The sequence below is a fragment of the Ranitomeya imitator genome, chromosome 1, assembly GCF_032444005.1.
Source record: "Ranitomeya imitator isolate aRanImi1 chromosome 1, aRanImi1.pri, whole genome shotgun sequence".
NCBI classification, from domain to species: domain Eukaryota; kingdom Metazoa; phylum Chordata; class Amphibia; order Anura; family Dendrobatidae; genus Ranitomeya; species Ranitomeya imitator.
Genome location: NC_091282.1, coordinates 338216582 through 338237462, shown reverse-complemented (window position 1 = coordinate 338237462; position 20881 = coordinate 338216582). Strand labels below are relative to the sequence as shown.

At 41.8% G+C, this 20881-nt stretch overlaps 1 protein-coding gene across 2 annotated transcripts in view; it reads right to left on the bottom strand.

Annotated features, from left to right (window-relative positions):
• Positions 1–429: 429 nt before the first annotated feature.
• Positions 430–20881, bottom strand: part of SSH1 (slingshot protein phosphatase 1) — a 63970-nt gene continuing 43518 nt past the window's right edge. For both annotated transcript variants that reach the window (XM_069759619.1, XM_069759628.1), the window contains 12 exons: positions 19126–19190; positions 16181–16302; positions 14113–14181; positions 11803–11868; positions 10720–10914; positions 10465–10558; positions 10251–10379; positions 9189–9235; positions 7071–7217; positions 5011–5211; positions 3372–3891; positions 430–1871 (listed from right to left, as the gene is read on the bottom strand). In XM_069759619.1, the coding sequence (XP_069615720.1) occupies positions 804–1871; positions 3372–3891; positions 5011–5211; positions 7071–7217; positions 9189–9235; positions 10251–10379; positions 10465–10558; positions 10720–10914; positions 11803–11868; positions 14113–14181; positions 16181–16302; positions 19126–19190 (2723 nt within the window). In that variant the 3' untranslated portion in view covers positions 430–803. The remainder of the gene's footprint in view (positions 1872–3371; positions 3892–5010; positions 5212–7070; positions 7218–9188; positions 9236–10250; positions 10380–10464; positions 10559–10719; positions 10915–11802; positions 11869–14112; positions 14182–16180; positions 16303–19125; positions 19191–20881) is intronic.

The window sequence follows — 20881 nt, the reverse complement described above, 5'->3', positions numbered from 1 at the left end:
TCATCTAGTGTATATATATATGTATATATAATGCGCTTTGGGGGTACCCTTCCTCACCTCTTCTAGGTTTTCACTATTAATTGATTATGTGACTTCTCTGTGCGTATATTTATTACTGATATATACTGTGCCTTACCCACTGTGTGATATTGAAGATCTCTGTTGTGCCCTTGTTTAAGGAACTCAATGACCTCAGTATATGTAGTCTTGAGTCCTGTACGTTCTATTGAGGCTGCATTTTTTTTTTACTTTTTCCTGTTTATCTATGTCCTGGATCGGTGGGCCATGCCACATTTACCCCCCCTTTTTTTTTAAACTTTCTTATCATGTTGGATTAATTCCTAATAAAGGAGATTGTTATCTATTAGGATGCAACGAATTACATAACAAGCATAATGCAACATACTACGCAAATAAAAAGCCAGGGTGTAATCTGGCAGCAGATTCTCTTTAATTGTACAGCACTGTATATCATTGTGCCTTGATAAAGCCTCACTAAAGTAAATGGAGGTAGCATTCAGTAAATGTGAATTGCAGCATATATTTATACATATATTAGTCATTCTTTGTCTACAAATTGTAACAATATTGTGGTTCCCAGTCCAAAAGTAACTTAAATACAAAAACAGTACCTTAATTGGCAATAACAATAAAAATAGAAATAAATCCACAATACAAAAAAATAAGGAAAAAAAAACATTAGCAAAGAACGCAGTAATATTATGTGCACAGTTAATCAAGTAAATCTGCAATGGGTATAAAAGCAACAAAATATTGGTCGCAAACAAATCAGCCCATTACATTTACATGGGACAAACAATAAAATTAACATTTGATAAAAAGTCTGTTTCAGTCATTGATGAATTATTAGACTCCATGTGACCAGATGGAGTTTCCAATGTTGATGATGACGAAGGAGTGTCCGTGCAGACAAGATTGTCTCTTAGCCTTGGGCTCTTGCACTCAGAGCTTTGAAAAGTGTCAGGGTCACATGATAAATCATCAGTGGAAAAATTGAGACTTCCCAATTTGGCTAGTGAGTGGGATCTCTTAAGAGGTGAAGAAAGAGTAAGACCAGCTAGGCGCATGCGAGTTTCGATCTCTTGCGCCCTCTGTTTGACTAGGCCAGGTTTGCCACGGACACTGTGGATGCTGTCACTGCTCGAACTGCGGGTGAGATTAGAACTCATTGAAGACGATGTTGGCGTGTAGCAGATGGTCTTCAGGAAATCCTTTGTATAGCTACTTATCAAATCAGTTTTGCTGAAGTATGGAGTAGAGGTCTTCGGAAACATGCTATCCGATGGATCACTATCAGTCTGTTCTTTGATAGACTCAACGGTGAGTGGCGGTGCAGTCTCAGGTTTAGCGCTCTCTATCTTTTCTAAAGGACTCTCTTTAAGTGCAGAAGAGCCTTCGCTCTTGAGACGTTCCAGTTCTTTGGTATGTTTTCTGACCAAACCAGCTTTCTGAAGCTGAATAATAGATTCTTGGTGTTGCATCAAGTAGCTATGCATAATCGGTTTTTCTAAGTCCTTGGTGAAAAATAAATATTTCAGATCTTTCGCCTGTTTGAGATCTCTTTTTGAGTCTTCACAGAATTCTTGACCACTAGTTTCATGCAGTGTAACTGAATCTCTGTAATCGGTTTGCAATGGTGTGGATTTAACCAGTTTGTGTCCGTGCATCCTGTCCAAAACTGCTGAAGTCATGTGTTGTAATAGTGCTGGCTGAGTGCAAACGGCGGGTGCTTCAGGTAGGCCAGTTGTATCCAAATCCTGGCATTCTTCCCGGGACTCGGAATACATACAGTCCGTACAAGATGGATATGGTGGTTTGACCTTGCTGAGGATTCCAAACATGGCATCTTCCTACAAAACCAAAGAACAATTCTAGGTAGAAGAATGAAACGGAGCATCATATAAATAAAAAAATTATTATGTATGTTGTTAGATAAAATGATCAATATACTACTTATAATTAGTGATGAGCGAATATACTCGTTACTGGAGGTTTCTCGAGCATGCTCGGGGGTCCTCCGAGTATTTTTTAGTGCTTGGAGATTGTTTTCCTCACCTCAGCTGAATGATTTACATCTGTTAGCCAGCATAAGTACATGTGGGGGTTGCCTGGTTGCTAGGGAATCCCCACATGTAATCAAGCTAGATAACAGATGTAAATCATTCAGCTGAGGTGAGGAAAACAATCTCCAAGCACTAAAAAATACTCGGAGGACCCCCCGAGCGTGCTCGAGAAACCTCCAGTAACGAGTATATTCGCTCATCACTACTTATAATACAAAATTTTGCCTTGACCTTTTCACCTTTGGAAGGATATATAGGTTAATCACAGGAAGGGTATCAATTATATATATTCCTCATTAAAACCATATTATAATTTAATTTTTTTTATTTTCTAGAGGTTGATTTTTCTCATCTTATTTTGTTTACATCTCTTATCGGGGTAGCCATCTTGCCTGGGCTGCTGCTAACGGAATTCAGTAATATACTTTACAGCAGCTACACCGACCAAAGCAATGGGCTGGAGATGTCCATTTACGTCTATGGGGGAGTTTTTTAGGTATGCTCTGCGATCTCAGAAAGTGTCAATGTGCAGGAAGGAGGAGCAGGTAAGCTGTGACCATCAACTATTGTAAATGGTGGATCTACTGATATCTAAATAAATAGGAGCTACCTTTTATTATAATACTGTCTTGGATAATGAGGTAACTATTGAAAAGTGCTCTATACAAGACGTGTCCTAAATGGGTTATCGATTTAGGGCACTAGAGAAGCTATTTGGGACCAAATCTGAGGCTGTTGATTTCTACATTATTACACAGCTGCATCCACGTTACTTACTTCATGAACCTCAACTTTGTAAATGTATACTTCACCTTAAGGGTATGCGTCCACGGGCCGTTTTGCATCCGGACTAGCTGCGGATTGAATGCTGTGTGGATCCGCAGCGTTCAATCCGCAGCGTCCAGATGTTAGAGCATAGTGGCGGGGATTTTATGAAATCCCGTCTCCACTATGCGTGGTAACACGCATCCGGCGGCCCTGCGATTCCGGACATGCGGCGCGTCTTATTAGATCGCAGCATGTCCTTTACCTTGCGGCGACACTGCGCCGCCGCAAGGTAAAACACAGGGCCCTATGTGTGGGGTGCGATGATTCCGGATGTGAACAGTGAACACATCCGGCATCATCGCGCCTCCAGAAGGGGGCGGAGCGAGTTTTCCATTCCGTCCAAAGCGCCGGCCATCCTGAACGTGGACACGTACCCTAAGTGTTACAACATATGAATATTGTAAAGGAAAATCTCTTATCCCAGCAATTATTGCAAATACAAATGGAAGAAATCCTTACTTCGCTGTCTTTTGGACAGCTTCTCTTACTGCTGCCATTGTTGGAAAATTCCTTGCCAGCACGCAGATCGTCTTTGTAATACATCATGTGTGCAGATAGCTTCCGTCTCTCAGTTTCTCCAGGACTCAGGTCATCTTCAAGGTACTTAGGATTTAAAGTGTTTTCAAAGTCCAACGCTTTTCTTACTTCCCGCACTCGGAGATCTAAATCTCTTCCCGCCTTGTTACAAGTTTTGTCTTTGGTTTCTACTGTGCAGAATGATTCTGGAAAAGGAGCATCTACTATTAAGGCATCTCGCTCAAGATCTTGGACTTCCAGCAGCATAGTTGGCTCAATAAAGCCATGAGGTTCTGGAAGGTTCCCTAAACATCTACTTTCATGTAAAACCTGTTCATCTTCCTCATTTATTCTGTATTGAAGGTCAGATTCCAGATTAGGTGGCTGATAGCCAGACGGAAACATGGACTCAAATTCAACTTGTTCTACGTGCTTCTTCCATAGTTTATTGTGTCGCTGTTTACTAATATTAAAAATAAGAACAAAAAATTAGGTTAATTTATCTGGAATATATATAATATAATATATATATATATATATATATATATATATATATATATATATATATATATATATTTTTTTTTTTTTTAGTATAAGCATAGGTTTTGATTCCAGAACTGAACTGTTTACTAGGCTTATCTGCTGCAGCTCTGCTAGTCCTCTCATGAATATCAAGAACCACATATACTACTGCTATGTGGTTCTTGATATTCATGAGCTCTGGCCCCCATTGCTGATTGTCAGCTTCTTTTATATGCAAAGTATACAAAGAAATCGGAAATTTAAATGTTGACCTGTGAGGGTTTTTTTTTTATAATCAAAACTAAGGTAAACCATTACGGCAATCCATGATTCTACTACATCTCCTCTTCTGACTTTTAGCCTTTTCTTTTTTTTTTTTTCAGCAAACTTAGTTCTGCCCACACCCCATGTTTGCTTTGGGACACTTTGGCACATAAGCTGAATATATCCAAGGGGTACCTTGGGTTCTTTTGGCATATGCTGGCCACCTACCCCTAAAAGGGGAAATGTAGGCGCATGATTTTGATGATATTTTCAGGATAGGTGATTAACAACAGATTGGTGGGTGGCCGACACTTGGCTGATCGTTAACACTATACAGAGCCCAATGTTCACTATATAATGTCATTCTCAGGTGCTTCAGCTCAGTCTCCTGTTGAAATTAATAGGAGCTGAGCTGAGGTTCTTGACGACGGACACTACTCAGTGAACAGAACTCCACTGCTCAGCCCTGTTCACATTCGACCTAATCCAGAGATGACAACAGCTGATCGGTGGATGTCTGATGACTGGGACTGCTGAGATCACAAGAACAGGACGCACATGTCTGCAGTGTATATGAACTGGAAATGGGCATGGTGCCCACCACTCTATCCACTCCCACAGACCTATACAAGTAAATTGCGCTGTAGTCCCGCATGCGCACTGCATCGCAGGTTTCAGTGGGATTCCTAGCAGTCAGATCCCTTCCACTTCTACATTTATTAATCAGTATAATTTATGTAGAGTAAAGACTCACAGTAAAAATGCATTTGCTACACAAAAGAGGAGTTCAATTCACCTGGCATCAAGGATTCCTTCATACTCTAAGAGTTGACGCATGAAGCCTGCATTTGGTCTTGCTACGCTGCGTTTCTGTTTCACATAATTATACGCTTTCTCCATGGACCAGCCATACTCCTTCATTGCGTAAGCAATGACGGTGGAAGCTGAGCGACTGACTCCCATTTTGCAATGTACCAGACACTTGGAGTGATTTTTTCTGTTGGCAAAATAACAAAATTAAAAGTCATAATGCTAATGTAATGTTCCAACAACGCATCATAAGCAACGATATGTCATTCTCCATGTTATGTAACACTTTGGTCTACAGACTTTATAACTGACTTTTTCAGGTATTCCTGGAGGAGAAGAGCTGACACTTCGCTCTTGTGACCATACTGCTCTAGATAATCTCGACAACAGCTAGTAGGAACTGGGCTCAGGACACTCATGTAAGGCTACGTTCACATTTGCGTTGTTGGGCGCAGCGTCGTCGATGCATACCGACGCATGCGTCATGCACCCCTATCTTTAAAGGGAACCTGTCACCCCGTTTTTTGAGATTGAGCTATAAATACTGTTAAATAGGGCCTGCGCTGTGTGTTCCTATAGTGTATGTAGTGTACCCCGATTCCCCATGTATGCTGAGAAATAACTTACCAAAGTCGCCGTTTTCGCCTGTCAATCAGGCTGGTCAGGTTGGGAGGGCGTGGTGACATCGCTGGTTCTTCCTCAGCTTTACGTTGGTGGCGTAGTGGCGAAGAAGTAGTGCGCGATCTGCGCTGTAATCCCTTGCATCGGTGGGGGCGGCCATCTTCCTGGGGCCGCGCGTGCGCAGATCGAGTGCTCTGCTGCACGGGGCTTCAGGAAAATGGCCGCGGGATGCCGCGCGTGCGCATTAGAGATCGCGGCGGCCATTTTCCCAAAGCCGAGATGCAAACTCGGCTTTGGGAAAATGGCCGCCGCGATCTCTAATGCGCACGCGCGGCATCCCGCGGCCATTTTCCTGAAGCCCCGTGCAGCAGAGCACTCGATCTGCGCACGCGCGGCCCCAGGAAGATGGCCGCCCCCACCGACGAAAGGGATGACAGCGCAGATCGCGCGCTGCTTGTTCACCACTACGCCACTACGCCACCAACGTAAAGCTGAGGAAGAACCAGCGATGTCACCACGCCCTCCCGACCTGACCAGCCTGATTGACAGGCGAAAACGGCGACTTTGGTAAGTTATTTCTCAGCATACATGGGGAATCGGGGTACACTACATACACTATAGGAACACACAGCGCAGGCCCTATTTAACAGTATTTATAGCTCAATCTCAAAAAACGGGGTGACAGGTTCCCTTTAACATGGGGGGCGCATGGACATGCGCCGGTATGCGTTGTATTGTGTTTTACGACGCATGCGTCAATTTGACGCACCAGACAGGGCGCGGAAGACGCTACTTGTAGCGTTTTCCCTGCGCCAAAATTCAAGAACATTACTAGTTTATGGCAACGCATGCGTCAAAAAATGCAGCGTTGTGTTTTGCGTTGTTGGTTGCGTCGACGACGCTGCGCCCAACAACGCAAATGTGAACGTAGCCTTAGTGATCAGTGGGGATCACAGTGGAGGAAGCGCCAACAAGCAAACGCTTACCACCTACGCTATGGACAAGCTGACTGGTGCAGATTTATTACTGTCTTACACTGTATAACATCCTACCTGTAGATCCGATACCATTTTCAACATGACATGTTCCTCTAAAACTTGACTATTCAGGCACACGTGCCAAATTTTTCATAGCGGTTCAAGCTGTATGATAAATTTGGTGCATCTTGCTGGACACATCTCCTTGTTATTTTATGCCAACAACCTGAGCTAAAATATTGGTACAATTTGAATCCTTTTATTTAAGCCAACGTCAATAGGCACTGCTTAGTGTGGTGCAAAAAGCTTCTGATATCCGTAAGAAATCTGCCACATGGTATGTATCCCAACCTCTTGATGAAAAATCAGCCAGCATTCTAGAATATTTAGCTTAGTAAATTTCCTGCATTGTGTTTGCACCAATATACAAGTGTAAACCAATACTAACTTTGCTTTATTGATAAAGTTATAGGCATCATTCCAGTGTGACAATAAGTCAGTGGATTCTTCATCATATACTCGGATATTATGATAACCAAAAAGGCCCGGAAAAAAGTTGTCTATTTCCCTGGTCACATTCAGTATGTAGCCAACTCTGGAATGACAAAAAAAATTATCATTGCATCCTCAGTAAAATATATGATATCCTATTTACATATAAGCTACAAGCTGCCGTAATACAGTAAAACAGGCGCTTATACTCATGTCTTTACTTATATGCTCAGAATTCTTCATTTTTATGCCAAGAAAGCCAATATACAAATCATACTATTATTTTTATTAACCACTTGAACATTTTACATCTTTTCTTAAAACTTAAATAGTATATAAATATACAGAAGAGACAAATATTAGGATTTATACCTCAATCTCCCTAACCCATTCAATTTTTTTCAAAGCAAAATTATAATGAATCTTTTCCAGGAATGTCCTGTATAACAACCTAAAGATCAATCACACCATTAAGTAGTATTTCTCAAATATCTCTCCAATTATAGTTTATGACTAGATATGTAAATTTAGAGCTTCAGCTTTTCAAATAACATTCCATGACCCATATTAAATGTATCCTTATATTACTAAATCCAAAATTCCAGCTCTTAATGCATTTTCTTGTAAGAAGTGCCTTCAATAGCAGTTGTCAAGCGCTGTAATTAATGGTCTACATGGGACTCTGCTTTATTATATTTGTTGTCAAGAATGAGCGATAAGTGTTAGAGATGATGCAAAGTAGCATGCGACTCCATAGGCGCTCTGTGGATGGTAATAAACTACTGTAGGGAAAATAAGTATTTGGTACACGGCAAATTTTGCAAGTTTTCCCATCTACAAAGAATGGAGAGGTCTGTAATTTTTATCATAGGTACACTTCAACTGTGAGAGACAGAATCATAAAATAAAAAACAGAAAATCACATTTTATGATTTTAAATTAATTTGTACTTTATTGCATGAAATAAGTATTGTTAGTTTATCTTTAAGAAGCCCTCCTACTCTGCACTCATTACCTGTATTAATTGCACCTGTTTGAACTCGTTACCTGTATAAAAGACACCTGTCCACACACTCAATCAATCACACTCCAACCTCTCCACCATGGCCAAGACCAAAGAGCTGTCTTTAGGACCCCAGGGACAAAATTGTAGGCCTGCACAAGGCTGGAATGGGTGACAGGACGATAAGCAAGCAGCTTGAGAAGGCAACAACCATTGGCACAATTATTGGAAATGGAAGAAACAAAAGAGGACCTGTCAAAAGGATGATTCTGAGAAAGGTCAGCAATCAGCCCAGAACTACACAGGAGGACCTGATCAATGACCTGAAGAGAGCTGGGACCGTAGTCTCAAACATTACCGTTAGTAACACACTATACCGTCATGGATTAAAATCCTGCAGGACAAACAAGGTCCCTCTGCTCACACCAGCACATGTCCAGGCCCATTTGAAGATCGCCAATGACCATCTGGATGATCCAGAGGAGGCACAGGAGATGGTCATGTGGTCAGATAAGATCAAAATAGAACTTTTTGGTATCAACTTTGGAGGAAGAAGAAGGATGAGTAACAAGCCTAAGAACACCGTCCCAACCGTGAAGCATGGTGGGGGATACATCAAACTTTGGGGGTGATTTTCTGGAAAGGGGATAGGATGACTGCACCATATTGAAGGGTGGATGGATGGGGTCATGTATCGTAAGATTTTGGCCAACAACTTCCTTCCCTCAGTTGGAGCATTGAAATGGGTCATGGCTGGGTCTTCCAGCATGACAATGACCTGAAACACACAGCCAGGGCAACTAAGCAGTGGTTTTGTAAAAAGCATTTCAAGGTCCTGGAGTGGCCTAGCCAGTCTCCAGACCTGAACAAAATAGAAAATCTTTAGAGGTAGCTGAAACTCAAAATCAGCAGTGTATCAAATACTTATTTTCCTCACTCTATGTGTATACGGAAAGAATAAATGGCAGCTGTACCTCTGATATTCAATAATAATAGCAGCAGCATGAACTGTACACTAATGTTTCACTGCAAGCATAAAGCAGCCAAACAAATTAATTTGGTTATACTCACCCTGCGTTATTCAACTCTTCCAAGTTTGATGCGTTCCACTCAGAACCCTAAAACACAAAGCCCATTGAACCAGATCAATGCCATCTCTTCCCAAAATATTAAATGACGTATTCACCATTTTTTCCTTTTGCTTTCAGACATTCACTTGTCCGAGACTCACGCACATAGCATATGACATTCTAATAATAATATCTAGGGAAATGTTATGTACCATATGCATAAAACATATGCACGCCACCACTTAGATCACTACTTTGTGCGGAAAAAAAACTATAATCTGCCAAAGGCGGCAATTTTATGGGGTTAAGGCGTTAAAAAAAGAATGGTCGAAGGATTGCAACCATAATCGGTGGGATATGGCCTCAAGTCTTCTGTTACAAAATGAAAAAAAAAAAAAACCCTCTTTAAAAAAAGCAACAACCCCTTCACATTAGCGTTTCCCTGATCTGCGGCGGGCTGCAGACTTCCTCCGTGAAGCCCGGCCCTCGGCCGCACCTCCGCCGCTAGCTCCGCCTACTTCTGCATGCGGCCCGCGTACCTATCTTTAACATTGGGTACGCAGGTCGTGCGGCTATATGCGGATGCTGCCGCATGCGTCGTTTTGACGATGCGGCGACCAGCGTAGACGCAGCCTGTAGCATTTTTTTTTCCGCATCGTCAAAACGACGCATGCAGCACCATCCGCATACAGCCACACGACCTGCGTACCTAATGTTAAAGTTAGGTACGCAGGCCGCATGCAGAAGTAGGCGGAGCTAGAGGCAGAGGTGTGGCGGAGGGCGGGGCTTCACGGAGGAAATCCGCAGCCCGCCGCAGATCAGGTAAACGCTAGTGTGAAACTAGCCTTATTTTGACAAGTTTTGCTACCTAGGGGGTCTGTTGCTCAAGGCGAAACTTAGTATATGAACATCACTTCCACATTTCGGCCAAGCGTTCAATAAGCCAATCGTAGCTTAACACTACATGACTCTTTTTGACCCAAAGATGCTGCACACACATGGACTGAATGATGATCAACCGAATCTGGCTATTGAATGTATTTATACCACGCTTTCCTCATACCAGGTAAAGGTAATCAAAGATTAGAGAAGCTTTATCCATCTGCCCAAGGATTAGTAACATTTCATTGTCTATATACTCCTTGTACTCCTTCAAATTGCAGCTTAACTTCTTTTCCAGCTCATTCCGGATCTAAATAAGTAAGACAGGGATCAGAAAGTAATTCACACGCTGTAAAGCATGTTGTAAAAATGGGAGCCTTCTTTAAGAACCTCACCTCTTTGCAGGTCACATTCTCCAAGTCTTTGCTCATCATGATGCTTCTCAATGTTGCTTTTATGACCCATTCAGTCTTTTCTCCTTCACTAGGTCTACAACAGACAAGACGTTAGAGAAGCAAGAACGAACCACAAAAGGATGAAGAATTCTTCTAAGCCATAACCCCACTCCAACTGAAACGAGCACTTCTAGAAATGTGATCTAAAATGAGCATTTACTAGAAAGGAACATCTTGTTTCCTATGAAAACTCACTTCTCCATAAAGAGGACGGGAGAATCTGACCGAGCGGACTCCAGGTCCTGCATGGTATTCCACTCATTGATGCAGCTTTGATGGGAGCCAATACAGCTCTCATAATAGGAGGCCCAGACAAGTGCAAGTCCCCCAGGAAAGTAATTGTGCCGCCGGGCGACCTCACAGGCCTTGTGGAGGATCTGAAGTGCTGACCTGTTAGATGCAGAGTCATGTAAGGATACACATTCCAAGAGGAAACAGGAGGCAATAACCATTACATACAAAAACGCATTACGGCTTACCATCTGGCGGCATTAGAGGAGCAACTGGAAGCAGTGGCTGCTATCCGCTGTTTGCTTTCATGCTATTTTCACTCCCTTTATCACAGGCAAATGTGAACCTAATGTCTACACCAAGCAATTATCAGTGTAATCACCCCCTCCCCCATGTCTGCTAGGCTCCTGCTCCATTAAAGTACTGGTTCCTATGTGTAGATTACATTACACAACAAACCTCAAACTGCAATGGTAATTATCAAGGTTACCAATCTGTAAAATAAACATAAATCAATATATGATCTGGCTATGTTCACATCTGCATCAAATTCTGTAATTTTTGCCAGAAAAATAGAAAATGGTTCAATGTATTACACTATTGTAAACTGATGGGCACTGTGGAAGGTAAAGGCATTGTTCAGTTTCCCCAAAAAAAAATCTGCAATCTGAAATTAAATTAAAATTGCCAGTTTAATTAAGAAAGATGTCCCAATTTGAAGATATCAACTTCGGTCCCAGCTGCTCCATTTCCAGCATCAGAACACCATGATGTAGGGGAAGAGACCCTGATTCCAGCGAGGTATCAGTTACTGGGCCGGTTGGTGCAGCAATGTTACCTGCTGAAGGTTTAGCAGTTCTCTGAATGCTGAGCTCTGTGTAACCACGCTCACGCAACAGATTTCTGTGTGCACTGTGCGTAGGCAGAAAGCTGCCAATCAGGGGTGGGGTTACACAGAGCACATGAATATGGAGGACTACATGGCAACAGGATTACGAGTCCTTTAGTAATAAAAGTAAAGGGTGATGAAAATGATATTACACTTACCACATTGCCTGGACCGACACTGGTTTGAACACATGGGTTCTTCCAGCAGTGTTGACACTAAACCCCCTAAAAGCAAATACAAAAAAAATCATGTGATTACAAAAAAAACATAGTATTTGTCCATTTAGAGACATAATATTCTAACTCTAGAAACAGAAAGACAATACAATCTGTATAATGTGGCGGAGTGCAGAGATGGACCGCTTTTCAACAGCTCATCATCTCAACCTCTCTATAGAAGAGAAAGCGGCAATGAATGAGTAGCGGAATTTCCACTTATTTTTGGGACTTCGTGACCAGGCAGTTTTTATAAATAAACAGTGATAAAAGTATTTTTTGCATTTTTTATCACTTGGTTTTGTAATAATTTTTACACATATAGGACTCTTTTTTAAGAATTATCTGTGCAGCGCCGGTTGAAGGCTCTCATGAAAAATGATATTGCCATGACTAACTTAAAGAAGCACTCTCATTAAAGTTTTTATCCTTTTAATATATTGAAATCATCATCATATGCAGTTACAATTGCTCATTTTACCTTTCTACCCAGAACAATTCTTCTCTTTTCTCTGCTCTATGTAGAAACAGGACGTCTCTTGTTCTTGCATTTAACATTTCCCTCTACAACTCCTGACCCAGCTGCTCCTCCTCACCGACAGGAACTTTTGCAGCGACTCACGAGTCATACAGGGAAAATTGACCTCCTGTTTCTACATAGGGGTTAGAAGGATTCAGCTAGATCATTTTTAATCCTGTGATGTCATAGGCCTCATGGAAAAGAGAAGAATTTACTGGTTAGAAGGACAAAATGAGCAATTTTAAGTACACAGTGCCATATAATATGATGACTGCAATATACAGGGTGGGCCATTTATATGGATACACCTAAATAAGATGGGAATGGTTGGTGATATCAACTTCCTGTTTGTGGCACATTAGTATATGGGAGGGGGAAACTTTTCAAGATGGGTGGTGACCATGGCGGCCATTTTCAAGTCAGCCATTTTAGATCCAACTTTATTTTTTTCAATAGGAAGAAATGCTAGCACAGGCTTCCAGTATCCGTTGTTTCAGATGCGGCACATCTCGCATCTTCACAGCATAGACAATTGCCTTCAGATGACCCAAAAGATAAAAGTCTAAGGGGGTGAGATCCGTTGACCTTGGTGGCCATTCAGCTGGCCCACGATTACCAATCCACTTTCCAGGAAACTGTTCATGTAGGAATGCTCGGACCTGACACCCATAATGTGGTGGTGCACTTGTCTATGCTGTGAAGATATGAGATCTGCAGCATCTGAAACAACGGACACTGGAAGCCTGTGCTAGCATTTCTTCTGCGGTGTTGCTATCAGTCTGTCAATAGTGGGAGAAGAGGGTTGCATTGACAATCCAACACAAAGGGCAGCACTTTGAACACATTTTATAAGTGGACATAAACTTATAAATAACTCATGAAAGAATAAAGTTACGTTAAAGCCAATCACACCATTGTTTTTCTTGTGAAATTCTCAATAAGATTGATGTGTCACATGACCCTCTTCCCATTGAAAAAAATAAGGTTGGATCCAAAATGGCCGCCATGGTCACCACCCATCTTGAAAAGTTTCCCCCCTCCCATATACTAATGTGTTTCTTTAAAGGGAACCTGTCACCCCGTTTTTTGAGATTGAGATATAAATACTGTTAAATAGGGCCTGCGCTGTGCGTTACTATAGTGTATGTAGTGTACCCTGATTCCCCACCTATGCTGAGAAATACATTACCAAAGTCGCCGTTTTCGCCTGTCAATCAGGCTGGTCTGGTCAGGTGGGCGTGGTGACATCGCTCTTTTCTTCCCCAGCTTTCCGTTGGTGGCGTAGTGGTGTGCGCATGTCCAAGTTCCGAATTCCCTGCGCGCACGTGAAGAAACAGCGCGCGATCTGCGCTGTTATCCCTTTCATCGGTGGGGGCGGCCATCTTCCTGGGGCCGCGCGTGCGCAGATGGAGTGCTCTGCTGCACGGGGCTTCAGGAAAATGGCCGCGGGATGCCGCGCGTGCGCAGAAGAGATCGCGGCGGCCATTTTCCCAAAGCCGAGATGCATAGTAACGCACAGCGCAGGCCCTATTTAACAGTATTTATATCTCAAAAAACGGGGGTGACAGGTTCCCTTTAAAGGTTGTCTCACAAAACCATTACTAGTCACTACTATGAGATGATGATACATGCCTGGTAAGAGACCATACCACAATCCTACAATCTCAAACACATTTATCATCCCCGACGTCTGTATAAAATGCAATGATTGCATGCTGGCTGCAGTCACTTACCCATCTCCATCCAAACGTATGGTGGTGTCGCTCCACAAGTGCAGGACCATGCCAATAGTGCAACTTTTACTATAAGGAGGAAAGAACAGGAGGAAAATCAGAAAATCATGGTTGAACATGGTCTAACTGAAAATGAAGATTTACCTTGAAATCTAGATCATATTTTAAGGATTCAATCTCTGAGAATTTCTAAATGTATATAACCTGGGTTGTATCCTTTGAAAAGTGTAAGCAAGAGGAAGCGAGGAATGAATAATCTGACTCCTTGTGCCAACTGTCTGCTCTGGTTGTGGCTATTCGGACAACATGACGGCGTCTGCTCAACACGAAACGTAAATGACTCCTACTTTGCTAAATGAAAGAATCAGCTAACAATGTCAGTCAATAATAATGGTAACGTCAGTATATGGAATGATAAAGGACTCCTATGATCACTAAAGCCGAAATCCCGAGCCCCCCCGACTTTTGGCGAGGAGGAGCTTAAGTGACGGTTGAAGGTCCTAGCACTTATTTATCACCTATCCTGTGAACAAACAAGAAACGTTCCTAGTTAGAATACTCTTGTAAAGACACAAGACGAAACGTACTTCAGGGGGTTTGGTGGGTGATCCGTTGTTGTATCATGCTACTATAGTATTTACTTAGGTTTCACTTCCCTTTCAGGACATTAACTGGTCTATTATGGTACCGTTCTCTTGATATTTATTTGTTATCATGTGTTTGTTTCTTTTCTTCACTTGTATAGGGGGGGGGTTTGAAACCAAACCACGTAAATTTCCTTTACCTGCTAATCGGATTGTGTCTGTTGTGTTTTTTTAGATATTTTGTAAATTGTATTTAATAAAAAGAATATGATTTTGTTCATTTTGTGATTACCACAATCCTGGACTCTCTTCTTTTCTTGACGCCAATAAAGAGTCATATGTAAGCTCAGGATTACATAGCTAAATGTCCACTACTAGTACAACCCCTTCTCCATCTGAATTTTTGCCCCCATGAAAATAAAACCACTTATAACTCCCGTCCCCTTTCAGCTCCATTCCAAGGGTGTCGGCACTCACGTTCCACGTGCGGTTATGACATGTGTGCTCTGCACCCATTCAATCCTGGTGTCATTGTCCTTGCCTTTGAACGTCTACGTAATCAAGAGGAAGCGAGAGCTGCGGCTGGCCGGTCACTTGCTCTTGATTACTTAGGTGGGGATAGGGACGCCAGAGCTGACTAAACGTAGGGCTCAGGTGTCATAACCGCACGCGAGTGCCGGGAACGCGCGTGTCGACACCACTGGAAAGCCACTGGCACAAGAGGAGAGTATGGAGGTTTTATTTTAATGGAGCTAAGCACTTAGATCGAGAAGGTGTTGTACTTTTAGTGAACAACCCTTTTAATGACAAATGCTTTGGGTTACAATTATAGGCTGTAGATAGTTTTCTCCATTATGCCATTTCCTAAAGTACGTAAACGAACAATACACGTCTTGGTACTATTAGTATTCAGCATTGTTCGGGTATCTTGGCCAAATGAGAAGATGGCAAGGTCTGAAGTTTCCATGTTCAATTTTCCTTTTTAAATCTGTTGTGTAAGGAGTTTTAATGATTGATCTGCAATTTTTTGTTTGTAAGCGAGATATGATACATCCATTTCCTATCAAGTAGAAACATGTTCTAAATAACGAATCCCAATTTATGAAAAATAGATATTGGCGTGCACACTGAGGTATTTCACTATCAGAGGTGCCAATTGAGGGGATTGGTGAGGTCCCTCATAGACTATATAGAATAAATATCAATTGCACACTCCTTTTGAATGCAAACAAGATTTATTTTATTACATAAGAGCAACCTGTGAGTGTCGACGCGTTTCCGCCAAACAGGCCTTTTTCACTACAGTTGAATTCAGTAGGTATTCTCTAGACAGGGATTTTCTCTTCCCTCGCGGTGCAGTTTGTTAAGTCTGGAGGGTAGTGTTCAAGTGTGTAGGTTGAAAAGCCAGTATTTCACATATCCCGGGCCGGGTGATTGCTTTAGTGTCCTATTTTATAAATGTTTTAATAATAATAAATAATTACCTTTCTTTACTGGAGAAATCTACCCCAAGTAGAATATTCTCTTCTGTGTCCTGACGTCCATTACTGTAGACCACCACCATGTAACGTACACGATCTGACCAGCTGCTCTCTAGACGGACAACCTACAATAATAGAACAAACATAGCACTATTGTAGAGGTGTCTAATAAATACATGTAACATAATGGGTTAAAGAGCATCTGTCACCATCTGTTGGGCCAGGACGATAGTCCAGGCTTTCTCAGTAACAGATGCTCTTATATTTAGCAGTAACACAATTTCACTTTACCTTTATGCCAAAGAAGGAAAAAAACTATTTTAAAAGATGCAAGATAAGTCATCAATACTGTAAGATGATAACAGAACAGCGTTACCAAAGACATTATATATTAGCTATCGCATTCCAGTTGCCCCAGAGCAAAACTCAGGACCACCTACCATCTATGAAGACACAAAGCTCATATCCTCCATTGATCAGTAGTCCAAATTGTAAGTTTAGGCTTCGTAAAATCAATAGATAGATATAGGCCCAGATTTATAGAGCACCAACATATTCCGCTGCACTTTACAATCAAGCAAGGACATGTGCAGACAATAAAGACATTATTGAGCAACATATAACTCAACAGATACAGGAGGAGTGAGGGTCCTGCTCTCAAACTTGCAATCTATAAAGAAATAAGGGGGAAGGGCACAATAGGCAAAAAGTGATAGTCGTGTATGGTACAGGAACCATCATAATAACTCTGGGTCTTCAAATAAAGATGCTTGATCCGATCATCGGCCAGTACCTTTTCAAGTACTTTTACCAAGTGCTATTGGGAAGAAGACACAGATGGATAGGCGGAACTTCATTCTGAGAAACATTTAAAAAGGGAGAGCAAGGAAGAGTTAGATTAGTGAAGTGAGGTGATAGGATATGTTTTTAAAGGGCGCTTAAAAATGTGGGGGCTAGGTATTAATCTGATTGTTTCGGGTAGTGCATTCAAGTACAGTGGTGCAGCACAAGAAAAGTCTTGGAAAAGGCAGTGGGAGGTTCAGATTAAGGAGGCGGTCTTAAATTAGCTGCAGAATGGAAGGAAAGGTGGAGTAAGAGAGATGTACGGTGTTTCAGAACTGTGGAGAGCTTTGTGGTTGAGTGTGATCATTTTATATTATACTCTGTAGTGGATAGGTAACTAGTGCAATGACTGGCACAAAGTGGAGGCATCACTGAAGCGCTGGACAGAAATACAACCCTGGCTGTAGCATTCAGGATGTATTGGATAGGAGTAAGTTTGGCAAGAGGAAGACCGATTACAAGAGAGTTGCAGTAGCCCAGGCAAGAACAAATAAGCACAAGATTTCAAGGTGCGTATGACAAGAGCGAGTGACCCAAGACCACGAACGTACTGTTTTGGAGCTATGGTTAAGCCACCCAAGGAAATTGCAATATTAGTATTGGTTAGTTAGTAGAGGAAGGAAACGAGATGAAAACGAGAAGTCTGAAACAGTAATTTTAACACAAATATGCATTGGATCCAAAGTCTTCAATGATTACCTGTAGCATTTCAGAAATCTTGGCAATAGTTACAATGTAAGTCTATAACAATAGCATTTTACTTTATTTAGGAATTATTTTCAACATACTTATTCAGGGGTTGGAGCAAATCTCCTTACACTGCAGCCTCCAGTGGGTGAGACCATTCATGTATTGCTGTACATGAATAAAGCTCTGTAGGTCAATCTCTTTAAAGGGAGTCAGTCATTGCCAAAATAAACCATTCCCCTATACGAATGTAGAACTTGGCCCCCTACATCATACTAGTAGTGTAGACTTTCCTTATTGTGTTTTATATAAAAAAAAAAAGTTACGGTATATATTTAAAATGTAAACGAGGGGGCTTCAGTGTAACCTTGGCATGGCCTAGAGCTCAGATCACCATTTCAGCCTGTCAATTACAATCCTCTGCACCTTCCCTTTTATTAATTCACAGCACTCGCTGTGGTGCCCTGCCTGAAATGAATCAGACCTCCACACACAGACACTACAAGAGCAGAGAGCACACACAGACTGTGCGGATGTATCCATCTCCTGTCTGCAGCGGCCGCTAGCTGCACGATCGCACAGTAGCAGGTGGCCAAAGCTAAGCTGTGGATTCAATGCAGGCCGTGCTCCAAAGAGAGCGCTGTCAATCATTATAATGAAAGGTGCGGAGGATGGTAATTCAGAGGGCGGATATTTATGCACTTATCTGATACAAAAGCTTCAAGTTAAGTCTGCACTACAAGCAGGCTTGGACTGGCCTACAGGAGAACCGGAGAATCCTCTGGTAGGCCCCTATGAAGAACTGCTAATTTGCAGAAAAAGCTATCATCTAATTATTCATTAAATAAGCTAGCCAAATTGATATTATATAGTAGCAAAAATATATTTGTGTACTAGGGTCAGGTTATTTTTGCATGTAGCTGAATAGTGGGCCCCAAGAATCAATGTTACTGGTAGACCTTTGCCAACCCAGTCCGATGCTGACTAGTATTATTTTTATAGGGGCTAATTCACCAGTATGATTTTGTTAATGGTTTAAATGGGTTGTCTGTCCTAAAATGAAAAGTCTGCTGTCACGCCATGTGACTGCGGACTTTTGAATTCCCCCAGCACACGCACTGTGCGCTGCGAAGACTCGCCGATTTCTGTGCCAGGAACGGCGGTGATGTATGCGATGTGCATAATACTCCCAAGCAGAAGCTGTCTAGTGGGCGTGGCCTCATTCCTTACAAGTGTATGGAGCGAAACCACGCCCACTAGGCGGCTTCTGCCCGAGTAATGGAGTGACTGCAGAATTTTCATTTTACACTGAACAAACTCTTTAATTTGAGTCTTAGGGGTGTCAGACTCGTCTTAACCATACCACTGATCAGAATGATCACCTTCATCTCAACACTCATTTTGAAGCAACGACTTACTAGTTTGATGCGATCTTCACACCGAAGAAGATTGATCATAACCTGAAGATGCTGAGGAAAATCACCTGGGGAGAAAAATAAATCATCATACATAACATCTTCATGTCCATTAATGGTCAAAAGTTTGGACGCATCTGTTTATGCAGTGGTTTTCCTTGTTCTTATTGGAATGTGCACATTGTAGATTTAGGATACAGGCATGAAATACACATGAAAACAGACTGAGAAACACTTTTGAAACAAACTAGAATAAGAATTATATCTTAAGATTCCTCAAAGTACCTCTTTTCATCTGATGACAGATTTACACCCCCCTTGGCTTTCTTGCAAACAGATTCATCCAGTAGTCATTTGGCATGACTACCAATGAACAGGAAGGGCTCGTCAAGAGTTTATTTCTAGATTCACTGGCCTTCAGAAAGTGTTTGCAACCAACAAATGTGTTGTGCAGACATGATCTCTATTCCACAACTCTTCTAAGTCCAAATATGGCAAGATCCACTCAACTAAGAGAAACAACAGTTTATTACTTTAAGATATGAATGTCATTCAATCTGGTAAATTGCTAGAATCTTGAAGGTAGTCTCAAATGCAGTCATGAAAACCATCAATTGCTATGATGAAACTGGCTCATGAGGACTGCTTTTGGAAAGGAAGACCAAGAGTTACCTCTGCTGCAAAAGGTAAGTTCATCAGTTATCTGCCTCAGAGCACCTAAGATAACAGGCCTCATAAATGATGCACAGACATGAAATGGCAAGCACATATCAACATCAACTGTCCACGAATTACTGACAGAAGCAGGCCTTTATGGTTGAATTGCTACAAAGAAGCCACTACTGACAACTTACAACTAGAAAAAAAAACTTGCTTGAGCCAAGCAAAGCAAGAACTGTACGTTAGATTATCGGAAATCTGTACTGTGGTCAGAAAAGTCAAAATTTGAGTTTCTTTATGAAATGCAGAAAAGGTGAACTATGTTATCTACATGTGTGGTGCACATCGTGAAGTACGAAGGGGGAGGTATAATGGGTAATCGGGTGCTTTGCTGGTGACACTGGTGGTTATTTATTCCAAATTCAGGGCACACTTACCCAGAATGGCTACTACAGCATTCTGCAATGACACCATCCCATCTAGTTTTCACTTAGTAGGACCATCATTGGTGGGGCAACAAAACAATGACCCAAAAGACACCATCAAGCTATGTAAGGGCTATGTGGCCAAGAAGGAGAGTTACGGAATAATGTGTGAGATGTCATGGCCTTCAAAATCCTCCGACTTTAACCCAACAACATAATTTGAAAGGAGTTGGACAACAGAGTGAAGGAGAAGCAGCAACTAGTGCTCAACATGTCTTGGAACTCCTTCAAGCCTGTTGGTAAACCATTCCAGGTCTCTACTTGAAGAAGCTGCTTGAGAGAATGCCAAAGGGGTGTACAGCTCTTAGAGTAAGGTTAGAGCTGTAAGGTAAGAGCTGTTAGAGAGGGCACCTTTTAAGCATCCAAAGTACAACACACATTTCTGTATGGCTTATTTCTACATGTGGTCATTTGGAGTTTTGCTGCCAACCTGAATCTACAATGTGCACATTCAAATCAGAACAAAGAAAACCAGTGCCTGAACAGGTGTGTCCACACATTTGACTGGTATTGTATGTATAAACGTTTTCTGGGTAGATAAAAATCTGACATATTTAATTTCTAGAGCTAATCCTTTTGTTCTCCCTTAAGGTACCGTCACATTCAGCAACTTT